General features: G+C 41.3%; 2 protein-coding genes across 6 annotated transcripts; one reads left to right on the top strand and one right to left on the bottom strand.

Moving 5' to 3' along the window:
- Nucleotides 1-1,131: 1,131 nt before the first annotated feature.
- On the bottom strand, nucleotides 1,132-8,436 carry ckba (creatine kinase, brain a). 4 transcript variants are annotated; one of them, XM_031280404.2, is made up of 8 exons: nucleotides 8,211-8,436; nucleotides 4,064-4,251; nucleotides 3,783-3,937; nucleotides 3,419-3,551; nucleotides 2,144-2,315; nucleotides 1,907-2,030; nucleotides 1,582-1,771; nucleotides 1,132-1,466 (listed from the first exon to the last, which is right to left on the bottom strand). In XM_031280404.2, the coding sequence occupies exons 1-8, from the start codon at nucleotides 8,231-8,233 to the stop codon at nucleotides 1,288-1,290; spliced, it is 1,164 nt and encodes a 387-aa protein (XP_031136264.1). In that variant the 5' UTR covers nucleotides 8,234-8,436; the 3' UTR covers nucleotides 1,132-1,287. The 4 variants fall into 4 exon arrangements, with proteins under 4 accessions (XP_031136264.1, XP_031136267.1, XP_031136265.1 ...); XM_031280407.2 differs by lacking the exon at nucleotides 4,064-4,251 and adding an exon at nucleotides 5,352-5,553 and having other exon boundaries at nucleotides 8,211-8,369; XM_031280405.2 differs by lacking the exon at nucleotides 8,211-8,436 and adding an exon at nucleotides 6,819-6,856.
- On the top strand, nucleotides 6,790-24,547 carry trmt61a (tRNA methyltransferase 61A). Of its 2 annotated transcripts, none has more exons than XM_031280409.1 (4): nucleotides 6,790-7,016; nucleotides 8,951-9,297; nucleotides 15,757-16,023; nucleotides 23,838-24,547. In XM_031280409.1, exons 2-4 carry the CDS (start codon nucleotides 8,967-8,969, stop codon nucleotides 24,137-24,139), a joined length of 900 nt encoding a protein of 299 aa, XP_031136269.1. In that variant the 5' UTR covers nucleotides 6,790-7,016; nucleotides 8,951-8,966; the 3' UTR covers nucleotides 24,140-24,547. The 2 variants fall into 2 exon arrangements, with proteins under 2 accessions (XP_031136269.1, XP_031136268.1); XM_031280408.2 differs by having other exon boundaries at nucleotides 6,817-6,900.

The following is a 24,547-nucleotide window of genomic DNA, read 5'->3' as shown; positions in this document are numbered from 1 at the left end:
AATGCTTAATTTCCATATTTAAACATAAAATTCCTGAAAACTTGTAATACAAAAGATATTTGTCTTAATGTAAGTAATCAACTGGGGAAGTTTCATGGCTGTCATCTTTTTTTTTTCCTTATTCACCTGCAGTGTCTCCCCTTAACTACATAAACTACTAAGATACTAAGAAACTACGCCAAGATGCTTTTGGTATGACTGCAGAATAAATACAAAATGTAATAAAGTAGTACTCCAAATATTTATCACTGCACCTCCATAAACTTGGAAAACAAGAGACTGATCAAAAAATATCAAAGCAGCAGATGGAGAGATCATAGTCTCTAGCATGAGTCAAGCTGCAATAGCAAGACCCTACATTTCCCATAGTGCAACACAGTAGCATCCTCAACACACTTATCTCGGAAACCTAAATGTGTCCCAATGATTTAATCTGCTTTACTAGAGCATGTAATCGTGTAGGTCTAGCTGTCCATACATGTGAATATACAGTACCTTTTTAATGGAATTCCATTGCTAGGACGGCCTGGCCCCTTGTTAACTTCCTGTCATATGTCATTCACATACACTGAAACAGGAAATCAACTTGGGGCCATTTAGAAGGTTTGCGTTTCCAACTGAAATGGTTTATAGGACCAGTGAAAAGTTGTATGTCTACATTAGTCTGAAACCTTGTAAAGGTGGAACAGAAACAAGTAGCTGCAGGTAGAGCTGGGCAAGAATGGAGAAGATCAAATAGTTTTGACCAAAGAAATCAATGTCGATGTTGTAGGGTTGACTATTGGTGCTTTCAGAAAACATTAAACAATGAGAATTTATATAAATAATCAGTACCATGGATATAATGACTAAGTGGTTAAAAAGGCGAAAAGAACTGAGAACAGCCTGGTAAGTTCAGAAAACACTTCACTGTAATGCAGCCTTTAAAACCAGGAAAAGACAACACTTGTGTCATATTACAATATAAAAAATTTAAGATGATATCTCATTTATCAAAGTCCAGCCCTACCTGCAGGTCACATTAGACTCAACGTTGTAACGCTATGGACGGTGGTGAGAATTAGGATACCTTGATGTTAACACATTAGAAATCTCAGTGCATGAAATCATAAAAGAAGTTGAACCAGAACTTTTTTTTTTATTTATTGCATTTCCATTCTCACAGGAACCGTTTCATTTTAAATACACTAACAAGTCCAAACTGAGTGCGTTTCAGGACAGAGTCAAACATTCATTCAGACAGAGGGGACGGGGGGGGGGGGGCGGGGGTTGGGCGTCGGGATGGTTTTACTTCTGGGCGGGCATGATGTCGTCGATGGACTGGCCCTTCTCCAGCTTCTTCTCCATCTCCACCAGCAGCTTGACTCCGTCAACCACCATCTGCACCAGCTCCACCTCGGAGAAGCCCAGTCTGTCGGCGTTGGAAATGTCAAAGACTCCGCCCACAGCGGCCGTGTCCACTCCACCTAGATGGCGACAAGACACATTGAAAAAACTTCCATCAACTGATTCAAAGACTAAAAGTTCAGCCGCGATTAATTGCACAGCCCTACAAAACGTAATAATGATGGTTGTACAAACCAGTTCCACGTTTCTGGAGCCTCAGCTTCTTGAGAACCTCCTCGAACTTGGCATGTTTGCTCATGTTTGGCAGCTTGACGTGCACACCCGCACGCAGGCCGGTGCCCAGGTTAGAAGGGCAGGTGAGGACGTAGCCCAGGTGCTCATTCCACATGAAGGCATGGTTTCTTTCCTTGAACAGGGTCTCAATCTGAACACAAGAGAACCAGGGTGATAAAAAAAAGCTCCTTGTACAGATCATAGAAGTCAATATAAAGCACAATCATTTACTCTGGCTCATGTAAACAGTCACCCACTACAGATAAACTCCAGATTTCCTGCTAACCTTGGTGAGTCCGGTGCAGAAGCGATCGAACACTTCCTTCATGTTCCCGCCTTTCTGCATGGAGATCACACGCAGGTGGTCCTCCTCGTTCACCCACACCAGGAATGTCTTGTTATCGTTGTGCCTTCAAACAAATGGAATTACGTTCAGCTTCTGTCTAAATTAAATCTCCCAAAAGAGAAAAAATAAATAAATACACGCACACGAGGTTGTGTGCCGGTGACGATAAAGTCTCACCAGATGCCCCTGGCGTCAGGCCAGTCGCGGCCCATCCCTGAGGCCAGCAGCAGAGGAGACACTGGCTTGTCAAACAGGAAGTGGTCGTCGATGAGCTGCTGCTGCTCTGCTTCCGTCATGTTCTTCAGGGCGTAATATTTCCCCTTCAGGTCTCCACTCAGGGAGGCCAGAGCTGCAAGTTTGAAGACCACACATCTCAAAATGTCAAAAACCAAAACGCAGAAATTCAAGTTGGAGCTGTTCATTGTTTTTGTTTCATTTAATAGTTACATATTTATTAATTATATTTGGTTACTTCAGTATCTGTTGGTGCTTTTGTTTTGAAAGTACCATGCGGCCTCAGCCACCCAGGTGAAGTAGCTATCTATCTATCTATCTATCTATCTATCTATCTATCTATCTATCTATGAACGGCTTAATGGCTCCAAGTTTGTTTGTGGACAATATCGTCACTACACAGGTTTGCCTTTAAAGGAGTTCTGTACTATAATGTCATTCATCGTGCTACCACTAGAGGGAACCCACCGCTACACAAAAAAAAGAGACCGACCAACATCATGCTGACTACACTGAGCATCACTGGTTCAGGCCACAGCCTTCTACTCTCATGCACTTTACACAAGAGTCATCACGTCTCTCCCTGTATGCAGAGCAGTGAGTACAGACGGCAGTCTCTGGGTCAGGGCCTCAGCATGGACAGAAGCACCTGCAGTGTCAGGGCAGCAAAACTCTCTGCAGACCCCCCCCCCACCATCCTGGTCAAACTGTTCAACCTCCTTCCCTCTGGTAGGCGATACAGGGCACTGTTTGCCAAAACCAGCTTCTTTCCCCAAGCAGTCACTCTGTTGAACGCTCAGAAATAGCCCCCACCCTTACACTGAACACAGTCAATCAACACTGTTCTGCTCATCTACCTCATACATTTCAATCTTACAATTACAATATTGTTACTAATATATACCATTGCACTGAACAGCCTTGCACTATTTATATTTAAATCTCAAGACTATACCAATATTGCACTATTCCTTCCCTCTCTTCTTCAATTGTTATTGTATATTTTTTGTAAATTCTATTGTATTGTTATACTGTATACTTAATAGTATTTTTTATATGTCTTACTGTCCTGTTTTTATTCTATCCGTTAAGTGAGTGTTGTACTTTGAGAGCAAAGATTAACCGGAGTCAAATTCCTTCTTTGCTTACGCAAACGTGGCCAATAAAGCTGATTCTGATTCAGTAATAATGATTAATAGGTTCAAGTGTTCCAGTTACCTTCGATGGAGAGCTTCTCCACAGCGCGCCTCTCTCCTCGGCTGCAGTGAGGCGGCAGGCAGAAGCCGCGGACGCTGCGGCCGGTTCGCACTCGGGAGCTCAGGACGTAGTTGGAGTCGAGGTCATCACCACCCTTTGGAGAAAAACACATGTTCAGAGGTTAAAGCAAAAAAAAAACGTGTAAGCCTGAAATGCTGTCCTGGAGGAAAAGTGTACAATGTATTGAATCAAGTATTATATAAAATGTTAAACGGCTTCATGCCTAAATTACAGCATGGTTCCTGAGAACTTTAAAGCCCTGCATGTTAGTTTCTCTGTTGGGTGTTCCGGTCAGCCTGGTTAGCTGGACAGACGGCTGCGGTACCTTCAGGTTGCTTGGGTTCAGGTCGGTCTTGTGCTTGTCTGAGGGTTTGTAGCCTCCATGTCGGTCCTCGATCACGGGGTCCAGCAGCTCTTTGAACACCTCGTAGGTCTCCTCATCTCCGGCGACGCAGCCCACGGTCATGATGAAGGGGTGGCCTGCACACAAAGACAACCGGGTCACCAAGGAGACGGTGGACACAGAGGGACAGACTGACCAACATCCTCACTAACTCAATTTGCTTGCGTGTCATCGGGGCTCAGGGTGGGACTGTGTTACTGTACCAGGATTATCAACCCCTGTCTGAATGACACCATCTATGGTGAAGCCGTTGGGTGTAGCCCGCTCTCTCAGCTTCTTGTAAATGTCCAGGGTTAAGAACTTGGCCATGTGGTTGTTGTGCTGACTGAGATCTGGGAACTCTTCCTCGGCCGACAGCCTCTTCAGCGTCAGCTTGGCCATATTCTCAGAGCTAAACAGAAACACAGTCTACAGGGTGAAGGAGTGTCAACCTGCTACACTGCAGTGACCGAGTTCACCCGAATACTCCGGAATCAGGGTTCAACATTAGCGCCATCCACCAGCCAAATGCTGGTAAAATATGCAAGTGGCTGGTAGATTTGCTTCACTCACCAACCCCCCCCCAGAAAAACCCAATGGTAATCTATTGAGTGGCTGGTAAAAGCTGAACATTCACTAGCCGTATGGCTGGTCGACAAAAACGTTCATTTTGAACTAGAGCCCGACCGATATATCGGTGGGCCGATATTAGGCATTTTTCAAACTATCGGTATCGGCATTTATAATGGCCGATAAATGAAATATTTAAAAAAATAAAAACAGACAAAACACCCTTCAACCATGTTCTGAGTGTTGGTGTTGCATAGTTTGTCCACCAGAGGGAGCATCACTCGTGTTTAACCCTTTAAGTTTCATATCTTAAGTTTGTATTTTTATACATTTTATTTATCAGAACTTTGAATATATTTTTGATGTTCCTCTGTTCTGACAATAAAACAAAGTTTATTTTTAAACTGCATTATCATATTATTTAGTGAGGACTCATAAATAACTAATGTTAGGGAAATCTGTTTTGTTGTGCATTTCTGGAGATATCGGCCTTAAAAATCCTTTATCGGTCAGGCTCTATTTTGAAACCTGCTCTGAATGGTGTAAACACTGTCCAGCTGATACAATTCATCTACACTACAGACTGTAAGTGACATAATGAAACAGGGAAAGCTGCAGTGGATTATCAGCTGCCGCCCTGCATACATTATGCAACACTGCTAATCTTTAACATTTGCTATAAAGATGTGCAATATGCTCTGATAATCAGGGCCCATTTAGAGGAAAATTGAATGTTTTCTAACTGATTCGGCAATCCATTTGTCTCTAAATGCTGCCCATGGTGTATTATCCCCTTGGCAAGGTCACAGTGCAGAAAGCTGTTAGCTCCCTCTCAGGAGCATGAAGCAGAGCGCCGCTGCGGCTATTAAACGCGCTCGGTGGGGAAGAACAGATGGCTGATTTGCCGAAGAGCCTCTTTTTTTTTTTTTTTTTTTTTTTTACCTGGGTTATCAACCCCAGTCTGAATGACATCATCCAGAGTAAATCCACTGGGTGTCTGTTTGCTCCTCAGCCGCTCGTACATAGCAGGAGTCAGGATCTTGGCCATATGATTGTTGTGTTTGCTGAGGTCCGGGTACTCCTGCTCCGAGGCGTACTTCATCTTCATCTGGTTGTGCGTGTTACCGAAAGGCATGGCTGATCCCTGGGCGGAGGATGGGAGGGAAGACACGGTGAAAAGCAGCGAAATAAACCGAATGAATGCACAGTGCGGACAGTCAGCAGCGATTCTACAGCTCGTGTCAAGATTATGATGGAGGTTACATTTTTAGCTCAAACGACAATGAAATATCCTGCAGTGAACAGAGTGTCCTGAATGCGAATTAAACAGGTGCAGAAATGTGTAGCAGACATTTTGAGATACATTTTATGCATCGTATAATTCTAGATTATTTTTATTAAAGCGACTCAAAGTGATACCATAAATCATTGTATTGAAGAGCCGAGAAAATCTGTCTCTAGCCTACCGCCCAGATATCATTTAATCGTTAAAAATCAAAGATAATCTGCACGTGTGACGGAATTTCGATCTTAATTAAATAATATTCCTACCTGTTGTCGGATTTGAGGACTACTACTACTAGTGGTTGATACGAAGATCCCTATTGTTCCAGCCGAGGAGCTTACTATTCACCAGCAGTGGCCTAACAGCAAGCAGCTCTCCGGTCAGACTTGCCGATGATGCCAGGAGATCGTTATTTATACTAGACCATCTCTCCTCCCATTGGTCTGTATTTGTAGTCCATTCATTTAATTGGACACGCGCTCCGCTTAAAGTGGGGACTCCTTCTACATACACAAATTACACTAGTTTATTCATCTTTTTGTGCAGTAAATCATAATTTGCAGATAATATAAAATGAAACGAATCAACAAGATGAAGTACCTGTTTTTCCAACATACGTCCAATAACGTTGAGTGGAACTGAAGTTGCGTCAAGTGCCTCCATGTAAATTTATAATGATTAAACTAATCGAATAAAATTTGATCAGATGCAATTGCTCTTGTGATGTTAATTCACTGCCGGTGGTGGCAAGTAACAAAGTAGCCATGTACATTTTCATTTAAAAAACTATACAATTACAGCTACTTGGGTTCCTCTAAATAATGTTACAAGAGTTTTACTTTTAACGTTAATTTAGTATTTTGACAGAAAGGTAATTGCTAAAAAAATAAAAATAAAAAAAAGTATCTGGCTTATTGTTTCAGTATGTCCCTTTTACTACTTGAACATGGTGTAATTTTAATTCAAAAACAGCTTCATCATACTTCAGGAGATCCGTGCGTCTACATCTATGGTCTACATTCTGGAGCCTGATAAAAAATATGCGGCGTCTGCGGGTGAAAAGCAGATTTACAAATCATCTGGACAGCTTCTTTGAATCCACTGTCTCGGCGAAGGGAGTTTACCTATCAGTGTGGCGGCTCAGCATCCGGTCACGTCTCCTCAACTTCCTCTGAAAACAACACCACGTGTGAGGGAAATGAATGGGTAGCTGTCAGCGCTGTCCACACATACACATTCAACTGCATTAAGAGCACGACTTGCCGTTTACTGACCAACGTTTGCGTTCGTTTAAACTCAAAAGAACGCCACTTCTGGAGAAGGTAAGTGGAGAGTCCGCCAACGGTTCTGCTGAGCGTAGTTGACGGTTACAACAGCTAACGTTAGCATATTAGCTAGTTAGCAAGTGCAACCAGTTAACGTTCAAATTCAAACAAACTGAGCGTACAGACGTTTTGCACCGTGACCTTTCTGTGTGTTTGATGTTAGACAGTGTTTTAATATACATTGAAGTAATATATTTACAGTGTTAACCTTCCCCTAGGTTGAGAGCGTTTCTTCAAACATTTAGCTAGCTAACGTTATCAGTTGACGTTACTTTTCGAAATCAGCATGAACCACTTAACCTCGGTATGAATTGGAACCACTGCGCAGCGTTTTTAAAAAAAAAACAAAAAAAAAACGTTGCTTTTACAATTAACGGTAGGTCGCCTGTTACTCCCGTTATTTCCATACAAGCAATGTCGATTTTTAAAAGGCAACTTGTTTTTTTAAAGGAGTCTGGCGCAGTGCCCACTACCAAAACGCTAGCTACATTAACGTTACATCACTTCCAGCAAACTTCACGCAGAACAATGAAGGCAGAACAGCATCACCGATCCGTAAACGTTAACTAGCTAAATGTTCTCATCTCATTCCCATCTCAGCTAAAACACAAAACACCGAATCCGTTAGCACGTTAACCGTCAACGACAACGTTTCAACTGATTTTAGCAGTTTAGATAGCTAGCTACTCGACTGTCCTGCAGTTAGACATCTTTTGGCGGAGGTTCCCGTTGTACAGTTATAGGGGAAACACTGTGAGCTAGCTAGCTAGCTAGCTATATAATCTAACGTTAAATTATTAAAATGTGACCCAATACATTATAAAGTTAGCTGCTACCTACCCGAACAGTCATCGATAACCGCTAACTTTAGCGTTAGTTATTATCGAAAAGTTAGCAAAGTTAACGTTAGCTAATAAACGGTTCAGGGAAAACAAATCTTCAGTTAACGTTATTGTGTCGAAGTCTGTTTCTCCATCGACTTGTGATATATCTAAACCTACTTAATTCTTAGGCTAAATTAATCTCAAATTAACTTTCAAACTTAACGTTAACTCAACCCTCCTCAATACACGTTACAGGAAACACTTTGAAGGAGAAATATACATTAAAACAAACCCAGATTTGCCCCCACAAGAAACATCAGACATTTAACAATATTCAATCAATCAATCATTCATCCATCTAACTCACATATTCTCTAAGTTGTCCGACATGTTTTCGTTCGTGAATCAGCAAAGTGAATTCGTCCTGCTCTTTCTGAAGTGTGAGTTCAGTTAGTTTAGCTAGCTGTTGAATTAAGCTACTGTTATTCTTCAGTTTGAAAGATGCTGGTTTGAAAAAAATAACTGGTTTAGTGCGAGGTAGTTAATTTAAAAAGGCTCGAGGGGGGAATGCATAACTGTTAACCCCTAACTGTTGCGTTTACTTTATTTGTTTGTCATAAGGGTTGATGTGATGTGTGACAATATACAAATTGAATTCAACCAGTAAAATGTTAATATTTGGGAAGGACTTATGAAATTTACCAACTAACTAAAAGGATTAATATTACATTAGAATTTAGTGATAATGTCTCAGGTTTGTTGCAAAGTCGGATTTTACATCTGTTCAGCTTGAAATTATTTTACCAAGATGATGTCTTAAATTGTTTTGACGAACAGTTGAGTTTTTGATCAATTGTGAAAATGGTTGCTGATTAATTGATTTTAATTTAACCATTTTAGGTCTAATATAGAATATGCCTTTGTGGTATCCAAAAAATATGATAAACATGTAGTTTAAAACTCAACCATGATTACAAAGGGTTAGGTGCTCTCAAATTTCAATGAACAATTTCATATAAGCAACATTAAATGCATTTAGTTTGACAGGCTGATGCACATGGAGACATGTAAATCATTTTGAGTTAATCTCCTACCTCCCTGTTACAGAGTGACGGTGCTCACCATGAGTTTTGTGGAGTACTCAGACTTCATTCAGGACGGGGACGTGGCTGTCGTCTACCTGGGCCATGAATCCATGATGCCAGTCAAGGTGCAGCAGGGCGCCCAAACGCAGACGCGCTACGGAGCTATTCGCCACTCCACGGACCTGATAGGTCAGCGGTACGGGTCGAAGGTCACCTGCAGCAAAGGCGGCTGGGTCTACGTGCTTCACCCCACACCTGAGCTGTGGACGGTCACCCTGCCGCACCGCACACAGATCCTCTACACCACCGACATCGCCACCATCACCATGATGCTGGAGCTGAAGCCGGGCTCAGTCGTCTGCGAGTCAGGTGAGGGTTCTTTCAGATTCAAGACAAATATTTATGTGTTTGTACATAGTATTTGTTAATCTTTTTAGAATGATTAAATCAAGAAAAAGTGTCACATAGTTTGATAATTGATAGGAAAACACGCACAGGGAACATTTGTGCTCTATCTCATATCGCGCAGTTCTGCACTTGCTATTTTGAGTACATAGTGCGTTCACAGTGACGAAGTGTGGCCAACTGTAGTGCACTGTAAGTACCCGGATGCTGCACTCAACACGGTCAAAATGTTGAATGTGAAAAGCTGGACGCTGCTTGCACTCAACGGTCGCCCCACAGTGTACTCATAGTGTGGTATTGATTACTTTATTTAAGTTTAGCATCTGAATACTTCTTCACTGGTATCAAGAAGAGTCATGGGATATTTTAGTTATTTGCAGCCTATTTTTTATAATGTTTTAAGGCCTCAAATCTTCACCACTGCAGCTTTAAAAAGCACCTGATTTTATTGTCCTGTTCACCTTTTGAGTCAGATGTTCTGTCCCACAAAGCCTCAGCTGTTGATATTGAACATCATAGCTCACAGATGTGCCAAAGACAATTATGTAATACAATTTGTTGACATCGTCACTTTATGTCTCTCGTCTTCAGCTGCATCCTGCATTTCCATTTGTTTAATTCCAATCACAAAGAGAGTGTTTGGTGTGTTTTCCGGGTTAGCTGGAGCTGCAGTTTCTTCCATTCCAAGGGCAGCGAGGGGGGGATGGGAGAGGATGTTAATATGTGTAAGGTGGTGCAGTGCTTCATCATGTTTTACTGCTGGCAACCGTGTGTGTGTGTGTGGGGGTGGGTGGAGGGGGCTCCTGGGTCAGGGTGATGAATGAGCTCAGAAGGAAGTTGTTTAGTCAGCAAGAGGACTGCACTATCTGCATCGGCATCACATAACTCTGGCTTTTTTGTAATGCATATTTAACACTCTGCATCCACATACATGCATTATATTTAAACCATCACTCTGGAATCCTATCTTGTTTAAATTCCAAGGAATATTGGTTTTGAAATATGAATATCAAATTACCATTTTATTAAATTACTTCCTGAATGCAGCATTTTATTAGCTGCAAATAACTTTGCAGTGTTTTGTACGACACAGTGGTGACTCATAATGTCCACCCTGATAGTCTATAACCAGTACGTGCCTTCCTGTGGTGTCAGTGAGCTGTATAAACATGCAGCGATTAGAGGTGATCGTTTTGTTGGCTGTTCTCACTTGGGCCTACAAACCGAAACCACTGAAGGAGCATTCGGTCATGTAGAGGAGTCACCTTGGCCAAGCTAACTATTTACTGTACGTTTTATTTTTTTACACCTGTATCAGTGCTTCAGTGTACTCGGTAAATACTCCCAGTAACTCAAGGGCTTTTTGCGTCATTGTATTTAGGCTGCACAGATGGTACAGGGACACAATTTGCCCACCTACAAAGACCCAGACCCAGGGTTTAAGTCCAGGTGTGTACCGTTCTTCTGGCTTGTTTTTGCTTTCCAATGTAAACAGTTGTGTCGTAGACAGGGTTGGGTACCGAAACCCGGTGCCACTTAAATGCTTCCACTGCGGACATTGGAGGCAAAAGATGTATCACTGCACGTGACGTTAGTTAACATTACACCTGGCAGCAGGTAACGTTAGCCTACCGTTAGCTACGAAACACGGTTAAAATGCTAAAAGCGAAACAGTCAAGCGTGTGACTGTATTTCACTGGAAAGGATACCAAAACACAGGTCTTCAAATTAATTATGAAATTAATCTGAAAAGGCTTGGTTAGACAAACATTGTTTGACATGGAGACACTTACCAATATGAAGCTTTTAACAAACATTACTGACAACTAGGGCTGCAGCTATTGATTATTTTGGTAGTCGAGTATTGTACCGATTATTCAATCAATTAACCATAACCAAACGACCGGTATCCACCGGACCGAATAGCGATGCGGGTTAGGTGCCTCCTTTCAGTGCCACTAAAATGCCTGCGCTGCTCTCTGGTGCTCAGTAACAGACATTTGAGGCAACAAAAGCATCACTGCACATGAAGCTAGTTAATACACAGCCGGTAAATAATGTTAGCATACCGTTAGCTAGTAGCTGGCTTAAACACAGTTAAAATGCTGACAGCTAAATGGTCTACTGCATGGCTGTATTTCACTGGAAAGGATTCCAGTGGGACGTCCAACAGTCTGCAGCTAAAGGCAGAGTAGACTAGCGCACTTTGAGAAACCACGGACACTGCCCACAATCCTAATTGCAGCATATCTTGGTGTATCACCACCACCTGTAGATCAGTGAATTAGTGTGACACCATTAGCAGTAATGTGTATCTAAAACTCCAAATGAATAACTTTACTAAGCATAAGGCTGTGGTTGTACTGGCTGGTCGCTAACCTAATCCTAAAAATGTGTTTTTAAAGAGAATTTTCCTGAAAATAAATGTAATCCTAACTAGAATTGACTAAATTACTTCCAGGCCTTTTGCTTAGAGTTTACAATTTAATGGATGACATTTTTTCCTTAAGTAATTTCATTAGTGGTTTCATGATTTTAAGTTTCTCGTGATGTTCTAATTACTGTTGGTCTGTACTACAACATTTAGGAATTGAGTGCTTTACTGATGTCTACAGAAATAGAAGTGGGTTAATGATTGGAGGACTTTTTTCTGCCTGCAGGGATTTCAAGTTCTTTGGCCTCAGTCACCGCTTTTGCTTCTCACCCAGGAAACGACCATGTTAGTTAACGACATGATAGTACTGGAGAACAGAAAGCAGAGATGACCCACAGTGCAGGTCAACAGCCCCCTCCCCCATCATCATCCTCTTCTAACTCTCGTACAGTAGCTGCCCACTGACTTGACGTCTTATTCTATGAGCAGATTAGAAACGCTGATATGAGTAAGAGTAGCCTTGACCATTTGCATCAAAGCCCTCATTAAGTATTATGTAATAGTTTGTTCTTCAGTACACCTACAACAAACTGTATTTATAACATAGACGGTGACAGGAGATTTTTATTATGTTTATATCCTCAATAAAGAGCTGGTGGTTAATGTGGCCACCAGGTCTTTTAGCTGACACGTCTTAAGGGTCAAACAAAATAGCATTTCCTCTTTATGTACACATAGTTTAGCCGACATGTCTAAAGGGTCAAACAGAGTTGCATTTCCTCTTTACAGGGTTCATACGTTTTGAAAAAACCTGGAAAATTTATGGAATTTGAAAAATGCCAATTCCAGGCCTGTAAAGGTTTGCTAGCAACATGCCTCTAGGGATAACAAGGTCAATCAGCCGGACCACCACTTTATTCTGGACTGAAATATCTCAACAACTGCTAAAGGGATTGCCATCAAATTGTGTACAGACATTCATGGTCCCCACATGATGAATCCTAAAAACTTTGGTGATCCTCTGACCTTTCCTCTCGCGCCACCATCAGGTCAAAGTTTGACCGTGTGAAGTAGCAGAATTTCATAAAATCTTAATCATCTGGATGGATTGGGACAAAAAAAAACATTCATGAAATTTCTTGATACCTTTTTGGATGGATTTAGATGAAATTTGATTCAGACATTCATGTTCCCCTCGGGATGAATTGTAGAAACTTTGGTGATCCTTTGACTTTTTCTTTAGCGCCATCATCGGGTCAAACCATTTTAAATTCTTCCAGTATTTTAAAATGTGATGAACTGTTCAGACTCTGCGTCCAAACTCTGCGTTTTTGTCTTCTTGTTTCAGTGTTTTTGCCAACTTCATCAGAGTCCTTTTCATTAAACTTATAACAAAAATACATGATGGTTTAACACTGATTCCTCTCATCAGTTTCCTTTTTTTTTTTTTTTCGTTTTTTAGTGTAAAATATTTCCACACAGCTGACATGTTGTTTTCTCAAGTTCCTTCCCCTTTGTCTGGCTTTGGCTCGTATTGAACAAATAACCAATGCAGAGTAATGTGTTGGGGCATCCCTAACTTGAATTAAACTGTCTTTCAGCCTGTGAGTGTAAACAGATCATAAGCAAGTCCTGGTTTAGAGGACAGTCTGACTTTAGGACCGACTGTCTCATGTTCTCAATGTAAAAATGTGCCTCCAGTTACAGTACCACTTACAACAATAGATCCCTTTTTTATTAAATTTGTCCTTTCCCAGAATATGCACTTTGTATACTCAAATGCTAATTCCAATTTTAGAACAAATGTTAAACATTTGTGCTCTATAATCACATTTCATTTTGTATTTACACATTTCTGACTTGCTTTCCTGACATGATATTACACAAAACAGCTGATACTGAGTGTATTTCTGGTGGACTTGGCGATTGACTTGAACTGTCAGCACGCTGGCATGAAGCCTGAGGTCCAGATTTTGATTCTGTGCTGATTGATTGTCTGTTTAATGCGGATCGAGTTCAGATAGTGTTCAAGCTTTAGGCTCCCCCATCACTCAGACAGAACGCTGCTGGATGCACAGCCATTTCCTCTCAACAGTAAATTCTGCTTTACAGATGGGGAACAATGCGTTCAGCCAATATAACAGTGTAATAATAAACAAAGTCTTGGTTTAGTTATTTCAGACTATATGGCCATTTAAGTTTATTATGTCACTGCTGATGAAATGGCAGCAAATAACATATAAATCAGTTAGTTGGTCAACGGAAATCGGTTAATCATTTAAAACATTTAAAGGGCAACTATTATATAGCATATAGCGCTTGTCTCTTTAATCCCTCCTCCTGAAAAAGCCCAGTCTGCTCTGATTGGCCAGCACGCTTCCTGGAATCTCCGGAGCCTCCGCTTCGTGTTTCACTAGTTGAAGCTGGAGCTACTGCAACGGAGTATATAGCAGGACTTTGTACCGTGAAAAATCACCAATAAAGGCTTCTAAACCAAATATTACACAACCGGACGTGTCCCAGCAGTAAAGTGACCGGAATTTGGGGAGAAATGACCAGCGTTGGCCGAGATTACAGCTATGTCGCGTTAGCAGGTAGCTACTTAATAGTTAGCAGTATGCCAACGTTAGATTGGTAGTGGAACGAAGCAGCACTTTCTACCCTCAGAAATCGCAGATAAAGGCCTCTGAACCAAACACTACCCAATCTGACACACTGTTTCAGCAGTAATGCAACCCCAAACTGGAGAGAATTTAATGACACTGGCAGCCAAGGTGACATAGTTCACTGCTGTTAGCATGTAGTTACATGGGACAATGTTAACACAAAAAAAAGCAGATGACCAATCATAGAAGCCCGGCTTAGAGTTGTGTAACACTTAGCTGAGAGTAGAAAAAACTGTTGAAATCTGAGTGTCCAATAGTTGGAAATCTGAACGTTTTAGCTCACAGGGATTTGTCTAAAATACGTTTACCTCATTGTTTGAAGTTTTGGCCCATTTAACATGAAAATCCAACATAACATTGTAGATATGACAGAAAACACGAAAAAGCATAACATGTGACCTTTAATGAGCAAATACCAACTGCTCTTTCCTGCTTTTCTTTTATATACATTGAATATCTTTTTTTTTTTTTTTCTTTTTTTTAGTGTTGATCAGACAGAATAAGCCATTTTAAGACACTTTGCTAGGCTTTTCTCAACATTTTATAGACTACGATTGATATATCTATAATCGACTGATTAATCTGTAAGGGGATAGAATACGATAATTAATGGGAAATAAAACACTTCATAATAGTAGAAATAAGAATGCATAACATAAGATGAAAAGTAAAACTCACTGAATAATAAAAAATAAAGTTAAGAAAATATGAAAATAAGTGCCCATATTTGTGGCATTAGTGGTGGAGATTGAAAGCAGAAAGCTTATCTAAGAGGTTTTAGCTCTCTGTCTCTCTCTGCTGTGTTTTTTATGAGACATTTGTTGTTTATAGCTGCATATTTACATCTGTGTATCCTAACTGTTAAGGTTTACATCACCCATTCACAGTTTCCACATTTACTGTTTTCCATCCGGCTCAGCAGTGTGAGGTTTTAGCACGTCAAAGTGCTGCTCTGGGGTTTACACTGCCCTCTTTGTCGCTGCACGAACAAAGGCGGCCGTGATGTAATGTCAGGAGAAGAAGGGGGAGGGGGAGGATCTGCTGACTTCTAACTGTGCTCTCGATGCTTCATTCTGAGTTGATTATTATCTTGATTAATAACATCATATAAAGTTCCTTTTTAAAATGTCGAAAAATGCCCATCTAATCTTCCCAAAGCCCATTGTGACATCTTCAATTGTCTTGTTTTGAGCAACAGCCCCAAACCTGAAGATATTTAATTTACTATCATAGAAGACAAAGGAAAGCAGAAAATATTTACATTTGAGAAGCTGGAACCAGAGAATTTTGGAAATTTTTACTCCAATAAAAAGGTCTCATAGCAATTTTAAAAACGGTTGCAGATATATTTTCTCATCCTCCCTGTTGGTGTCTGTGTTTTAGGGACCGGTAGCGGCTCTCTCTCCCACGCCATCCTGCGCACCATTGCCCCCACAGGTCACCTGCACACGGTGGAGTTCCACCAGCAGCGGGCGGAGAAGGTGGCCGAGGAGTTCAAGGAGCACCGCGTGGATCACCTGGTCACCGTCAGGAACCAGGATGTGTGCAAGGACGGCTTCGGAGTAACCGGGGTGGCGGACGCCGTCTTCCTGGACATCCCCAGTCCCTGGGAGGCAGTGAGACACGCCAAGGCTGCTATGAAGAAACAAGGTTAGACTTGTGAGACACCCTGCATGTGTCTTTTATATTAGTACTTGACCAATGGAGTCTTTTAAGCTCACACTGATTGACTTATATATAGATAGATAGATAGATAGATAGATATAGCTGGGCAATATATCCATATCGTGATATGAGACTAGATATCGTCTTAGATTTTGGATATCGTAATATGGCATAAGTGTTGTCTTTTCCTGGTTTTAAAGGCTGCATTAGAGTAAAGTGATCTCATTTTCTGAACTTACCAGACTGTTGTAACTGTTCTATTATTTGCCTTTACCCACTTAGTCATTATATCCACATTACTGATGATTATTTATCAAAAATCTCATTGTGTAAATATTTTGTGAAAGCACCAATAGTCAACACTACAATATCGTTGCGGTATCGATATCAAGGTATTTGGTCAAAAATATCGTGATATTTGATTTTCTCCATATCGCCCAGCCACACACACACACACACACACACACACACACACACACACACACACACACACACACACACACACACACACACACACACACACACACACACACACACACACACACATATATATATCCTTCTCCTGTTACTGCAGAAAAACATTCACCATCAGCTGATGTTGACTTTTCTGTGACTCGGTCTTACACTGCAGGAACATGACTGTGACTGAGCACATTTTAAAATACCAGCCAGGGAATTTATTCCCCTCCGGCTGTGTCGCCTCACTCTGCACTCGCACATTGACCATCGATCGACACATCTCTCATTAACTTTGTCCTTGTGTGTGTTTGTACCTGGTGGCAGAATGATGTTGGCGTTTCTGTGACAGCCATGAGCAGCAGCATGTCTGGGCAGGTTGGCGGTTCACTGAGGTGGTCAGTGTTTAGAAGTAAAATGTTAAGATGCACAGGATCAGTGGTTTATGTGTACATGCTCATGTGGCCACTTAAATGCAGCCTGATTTTAAAAAGTAAGCCCCAATATGAAGAGGAATGCTGCTCTCCCTCCTCCTCTCTGAATCCCTTTTATGGTGCCACTGCTACATATTACACACACACACACACACACACACACAGAGATACAGATAAATAGAGTGCAGCCATTGTAGAAGCAGTCCCATGACCATACAGGGTTATGCTGCAGGGAGAGAGAGCTGGTGAATGTGGCTCCATAAGGAAAGGCTTTTTGATTTACTTCCCACTGCTCAGACTGGATGTTTTCTCTAGAGAGTCAAGGGCAAGCTGAGCACCATTGTCCCCCAAAAATGCTTAAACGCAAAAAAAGTAACCTGGGAAAGCTCTGAGGTGTTGTGCACCACATGGTAGGAAGCTAGCCAGTGTTTTGCCAGACAAGTTGTTTGTAGAGTGGAAACGACAGGAGGCATGACTTATCACTCACAGCCCAAATTCATCACCTTGTCCTTGTCCTGTTTTTCTGCACAGACTGATTCCAGATCTGTTCTCAGGCTCAAGAAAAAAGTTGCTGAGAGTTAGTTTGCTGCAGTGGACAGAATATAAAAGTTCTAATTCTTCTAATGTTTTGGCCTGCAGCCCAGTCTGGACTCTGAGAAGGACCCTGGATCCTGATTAACCCTCCCTCCCTGCTCTCAGACTCTTTTTATTCAACTGTAAAGCAAACATGTCCCATGAACTCAAACACTCAACAACCCGATAAGGAATCATAGTTTCATGCATGTGTAGACGCTAGTCATGGACATAGGGTTGATATTTGAGGCTAATATTAACCACTTGAGACGCCCTTGTACAATCTTCAACCGGACCCCTCCCTGTGTTAGTCCTGGTTTCTAGGAGACCATTGAGTTCTGTTATGGCCATCTTGAAGGGAGAACACTGGTCCTGTTAGCTGTAGGAACGCCTGCTATCTGAAACATCCCAAAGTTGAATGTTTATCAGACACAACAGACTCTTCAACAAGGCTGCCCTCTGCAGACTTGTGCTTTATTTCAGTCAGTAACTCGGCAGTGTGTTTTTATTCCATGTTGATGACTTCAAAATATAAAGTTTGAATCCCAGACACATGTCTCCCATCAGGCATACATTTGTCTCATATTATCACTTCAGAATGCAGATTTTTCCCCTCTGAAATATAAAGTAAGATTAAATGAGCAGATTGCAGCAAAGCTGTGAGCCTCTGATACTCAATAGGCGAAAAACCCCAAAGTTGTGGCTAGTGGAAGATAGAAAAGGAGGATTTGAACACTAATGGATGTCTTGAACAAGTTTACTGTTGTATGTGGTGCCTGCAATACAAAATGTAAATTCTAGACTAGGGCTGGGCGATATGGAGAAAATCAAATATCACAATATTTTTGACCAAATACCTCGATATCGATACCGCAACGATATTGTAGTGTTGATTATTGGTGCTTTCACAAAATATTTCAGTCTGGTAAGTTCAGAAAATGACATCACTCTACTGTAATGTAGCCTTTAAAACCAGGAAAAGACAACACTTATGCCATATTACGATATCCAAAATCTAAGATGATATCTAATATCTATATATAATATAATCTAATATCGTTATATTGCCCAGCTCTATTCTAGACAATAAAATAATTACCAATTGTGCCTCAAAGGGCTTTGTAATCTGAACAGCCAACAACCAACTGACATGCAATAGATAATCAATATTTTTATAGACATTTATCAAATGACAATGTGAAAGGTGTCGCTCGTAGTGATGAGTCTACAGAGAATTATCAGCTTAATCTGCAGCTCCTCGGCATTGGGGTGAGTATAGTATTTATAATGTGTTTCAGCTCATTGTTTAGCTGTCTTTAACACAACTTTACTGTTCTGGTTCACTTTCAGCGCTCTCATAGCGTCTTTATCAGAGAAAAGCTGTAAAACCCCACTGAACAGCCAGTGCCTGAGCAGGATTACTATTGCAACAACACATCATCAGTAGGGTAAAACTAACCTGTCTCACGACGGTCTAAACCCAGCTCACGTTCCCTATTAGTGGGTGAACAATCCAACGCTTGGTGAATTCTGCTTCACAATGATTGTCAGCAGCCAGACACAGTTAGAGACTAGCTGGTGAACAGCGTGGAGCATTTAGCAGCTAAAGCGACAGATATTTTCCTCAGGAGGTGGTGGAGACCAAAAACAGAGCTAAAAGAGAGAATATTGGACAAACACAAATAATCCTAATTAATGATCATGTTGCTGCTGTATGTGGAAATAATGCTCACATACTTCCTTGCATCTAGGGGGTGCTTGAACAAATCAGTCTTGTGAAGACCTCCAATTTTCCTTTGCCACCGTCCGACTTACATGTAAACCCTGTCCAATCTCCTCTGATGTTTGTCCCTGTGCCCGGGCGCAGTAACATCATTTAGATGTTCTAGTTTATTTCTAACTCCCCTAGCTCTGCCATTTTCTAAATGTTATTGTTGGGTCCTATGGACTTGTCTCGTTTGAACTATTGGCTACACTGCCCCCGTAATTTCCACTGGAACTGCTGCATTTCCTCAGTATCAGAAGGCTCCGTCTGTATTCAAATACATATCTAACGTTGAGCTTAAATGAGCCTTAAGTAGAGTTCGACCGATTAATCGGCCGATTTTTGGCATTTTTTTACATAATCGGCATCGGCCAATATCCCAGTATATCAGGCCGATTAATAAGCAGGCGCATCTGCGGGCAGCCTAGTGTTAAAAACATGAATAGGCAACATTTTTTTACAGTGCACCCAGACCAGCTGCCTCCAGCCCCTCCCCTCGTGAATTCTTTCTTGCGCAGTGTGTCTGTCTCGCACAGTCACTTCAGGTTCAGACGCTACCGTTAGCAATAGCATGTTGCTGGTGTTCTTGCATTTATCAGAGTCTGGTTGTTACCCCTGTCCATGGCAGTCTCATCCACTCCTATAACGGAGCTAACGGAGCTAACCGCTAACGGAGCTAATCGTTGCTAACAGAGCCTTCAGTTCTCCGTGCCTGTAGGCTATCCATTAACTGTATCTATGGACTCGAGCACGAATAAAACCCTTAATTTTATTAAATTGGCTGGACGAGTTTTAAATTACAACTCAGAGTTGTTTGAATGACAGAAATGTGCTCAGATAAGATCCTAATGAGGTCAACAGGACATGTAACAGTAGGATCCCCAAAACACAGATAAAACACTTACAAATGAACAATGATCTAACAAACAAGGTGAACAAGAACTGACTTTAGACAGCCCTAGTCTGATGTGATTCAACAGGAGTTAGGAGGAAATAGTGTTGAGATTAATAATAATGTCACTTTCTGTGAAGCTTGCAGATTTGTATTCTCAGAAGTTTAATAAATGCTGCTAAGTGCACTAAACTTTATTTTTTCATTGAAAGGTTTATTTGACAAAGTTTATTTTCTTTTTACCTGTTTCGTTTATTTAATAGGCCTATATTTTTCATACATTATTTATACAATATAGGCTACAGTATGTTTTTACATTATACATTTTTAATTGAAGTATAGGCTACACGTGTAGATTGGTGAAGTGTTCAATAAATGTTTTTGTTGAGAAATTCTGTGTATATTAGTGTTACATTTTATCTTTCAAATAGAGGTTTAAAAACAAGCACATATCGGCCAAAATAAAGCGGCAGCATTAATCGGCCATGGGCTGACTCTGATTTCTAAAGATCGGCATCGGCCAGAGAAAAACCATATCGGTCGACCTCTAGCCTTAAGTCCACCATATCAACTTAAAAAGTGATGTCAGTGTTGTGATCACAACTTGTTCCCGCTGCCCCTGCCCCTAAAAAAAACAGTGATATTGTTATATCAAACCTGCAGCAACTATTTGTGATTCATATGGCAGTATTTCTGGCCATGCCATCACCCTTGGCATACAACATTTAGCTATTTTTGTTACTTAAGCCAGGTAAAATTATTCAAATGCTACACATTCATCACATCAGAGTTGCACCAATTTCATCCCCCAACACTTAAATCTCATCTCTAACTGCAAAATCCAAGACAAACCCACATGATTTCTCAGTCACTTTACAGTAGAAAACGTATAGAAACTCAATTTGTTTCATTAACCCTAACCCTTCTCCAGCTGTCCTGGTCAGTCTCACATTCTTCGCTCTTCAGGTCAGCCGGTGAAATTTTTCTTGGCTCGTTGCTCCAACCTCCCGTCACGAATCACCGCAGGGTTTTTATGTCGAGCTGAGAGACCCAGAGCAGAGAGGTGATCTGTGTTTATTAGAGCGCAGGTTCATCCCATGATGATCCACACACTACAGCCTGGAGCCGAACAGGTCACAGACCTGCTTTGTTAAGGAAAACATATGCTATGAAAAGTGCTTTTGGTTGTAAGAAAAACAAATTATTAATAGTAGTAGGAGTATCATGGGTTTCCCTGGAGTTGAATAAATGTCTCCTGAGTCCATATTAAGTTCATAAATCTGGTTTTGATTATTTTTATTTGTGTGTGACTGCTTTTTAAAGCATAATTCTATAATAATAACTATGAAAACACCTTCTACACTCCTTTTTGAGACCCTTGATGTTTTGAGGAAGCTTTGATTTTGTCCAAAGAATAACCATGCAAGGATGGTAAATTGTATAATCTTTTCAAATATCCTCATTCATAAACCTTGTGTATAATCTCACAAACGTTCCCTTAGAGGACGTGGTAAACACAGATCCCGGGATAAGTGGACCTGAAGCAGTCTTGTCTTGATGTTCAATCACTTAGTTAATTACAACTGTGAGTGACTCGTGAGGCCTGTACTACCAATCAAGATCAACATGCCCTGGATTTTACCCGGCTTCACCTAACCTAACAACCGCGGTCCCGCATAAACTGTGTCACGACGGTGGTTAACAACTAGTTCAATCAACCCAGGGTTTCCCAATCCTGCGACGCGTGCGTTCACATAAAAGAGGCGGCGTTTGCACAGCACGACCAATCGCAAACATCAGCCGCATATTTTACATAAGAAGAGCAAACTATAATTGTACATAAATATGAAGAACACAGACACCGTTTTACAAGCAAAATGCAATACAGTCGCTGCTTCCTAAAACAGGAACGAAAGCTGGCAAAAAAAATAGCCGACGCTGTAAATGCGTAAATTACAACGCTTATCAACCCCTCAGTCAGGCACAAGATCTGGCCATGATTACACTTGTTCTTTCCATAAACTGTCATTGCTTTAGCCTATTATTTCAGTTGCAACCCTGGCGTGGTAAGCAATCGTGAGAGCAAATACAATATATAAAAACATAATTCAAACCGATGTGCCCATTGGCAACACACGGCTCAAGAAGCCGACAAATAGCCTATATGTAATTCCCCTCTGTTGAAAATCTATTTCTTTTATAAAAATACCCATCGGGGAATGTTAACGGGGTTGTCGGTCTCTAAATGTTTTAACTTTTCTGAGTGTACCTCTTTCTCTCCGCGCACCAAGCTCTACCGGATCTTCTAAGAACGGTGACTCCGTTATCAGTCGAGTATTGATTGGTCAGTAGGCGGTGCTTTTACACCAGTTGATTAATCTCCAACATAACCTGCTCCCGACCAGGTTAGCATAAGTTACCACGGCGATTTAACCCGGTAACAAGTGACAAGTGATACAGAAAACCCTGGGTTGAACCTGAAGTTACCTCGTTAACGCCAAATCTTGCTTCGTACCATCCCAGTGTTAGAGGAGAAGAAGAACAAAAGTTATTGCTTCTGATTGTTGTATATTTTGGAAATTCTTTTTATCATTCTTCAGGAAATAGCGGTGTCTCTGGCATTTCCCCAGACTTCTCACATAACCCAGTATCAGATCATTTAGTTTGAGCTAGTTCACACTAGAAGATACCTAGCAAAGATATCCACCATGTTTGATAACAGTGGGGGTGTCCCAAATGAGGTCAGAAACATGGGCAGTAAATAAAGATTTGGGGCATCCTCTCAGGCTAGGGGGTGCCAAATAGGCTGTACCATTGTCTAAAGGACTTTTTTGCTCTACAAATCTTGGCTACTCTTGGTTACAGAAATCAAAATACTACTGTTTAGACGCATTCATATTTTGACTATAGTGTTGGATTGCTAAATCAAATTTGTTTATATACTGCAGCTGGGAATATACCAACATAACAGTCCAACTTTGGTCTGCATGTTCGCCAAACATCAGAATCAGAAAAAGGTTTATTGCCACAATCAGTCAGCTAGTATGTTAGCATTAGCTGAAATACTGTAGGGATTTCAAGTTGCTACTCAATTGGGTTTCAGTCTTTTATTTGCCGATGCATGGGGGTCATGGGCTCATCTTATTTTGGCAAAACTAGTAAGATTCCCAGTAAGCACAAGATGTTCAGACATGTACATGTGCTAATTTTCGGACAATCCATCCAATAATTCTGAGATGTTTACTCAAAACTACAAGTGGCACTAGAGAAAAAGTCAGAGGATAACCAAAGCCCCTCAGAATAACACATAGTCATTGGGATGGACCCTCTGGGAACCATCCATAAGCTGTTTCATTGGATAAATCAAACTTTGACCCGTTGGTGGCGCTAGAGGAAATGTCAGAAGATCATTAAAGTCCCTGTGATCCAATCTCTAGGGACCATGAATGGCTGTACAGAATTTCATGGCAATCCATCCAGTAGTTGTTGAGATATTTCAGACGGGACCAAAGTGGTGGAGCCATCCCGAGAGTCACTAATGTGGGTTAAAATGAGCCAGAAAGAACAGATGGTGCTCAAAAGAAGGTGAAGACATATTTGTTACTAACTGGTCTTTATTATTTTTGGTGAACAAGCTATTAACTGTTCATCAACAACTGTCGTCTCTCTCTCTGCCTAGGAGGTCGGGTATGTTCGTTCTCTCCGTGTATCGAGCAGGTTCAGAGGACGTGCGAGGCGTTGGTGGATCAGGGCTTCGAGGAGATCAGCACCGTGGAGATCCTGCTGAGAATCCACGACGTGCGAACCGTCTCTCTGCCGCTGCCCGACTTCGGCCCTGACTCCTTAGCTCAGACTCAGCCCGACATTGCAGAGAAAACGCCTCCAATCCAGGCCTCTGTCGCCATGAAGACCACCATCCTGCCCAGAGAAATGCCAGGTCACACAGGGTACCTCACCTTCGCTACCAAACCCAGAACCTAAAGGGATTTTTCTTTATTTTCCCCTCCAGTAAGTAGGACGTGGTTATAATGTGTGCTCTTTGCCTCGCTCCAGTGTGTTTTCCATGTACATTAATAAGACTGATAATCCAGCAGGGGCACCAGGCTCCTCCAGGTCCCGGCTGGCACTGCAGCACCAAGAGGATTTAGTTTGTGTTACATCATTTTAGCCTTCTGTCACCTGGCACTGGTTTGTTGCTTGCATCAAGCAAGAGTGAAAATCAAGTCAACAGTGATTTCATATGAGAAGAATGAACTATACTTTGTCTCCCCTTTTTATAAAAATCACTTTTAATCAATTCTTTCATTTGTTGGGGGAAGAAATATTTTTTTTCAGTTTTTTTATTTTGCACTTTTGTATTCAGTAAGTACAATAAATGTGTGAAAAGAT

The sequence above is a fragment of the Sander lucioperca genome, chromosome 18 (assembly GCF_008315115.2).
Source record: "Sander lucioperca isolate FBNREF2018 chromosome 18, SLUC_FBN_1.2, whole genome shotgun sequence".
In the NCBI taxonomy this organism is placed as follows: Eukaryota; Metazoa; Chordata; class Actinopteri; order Perciformes; family Percidae; genus Sander; species Sander lucioperca.
This window is presented reverse-complemented; position numbering and strand designations above follow the sequence as displayed.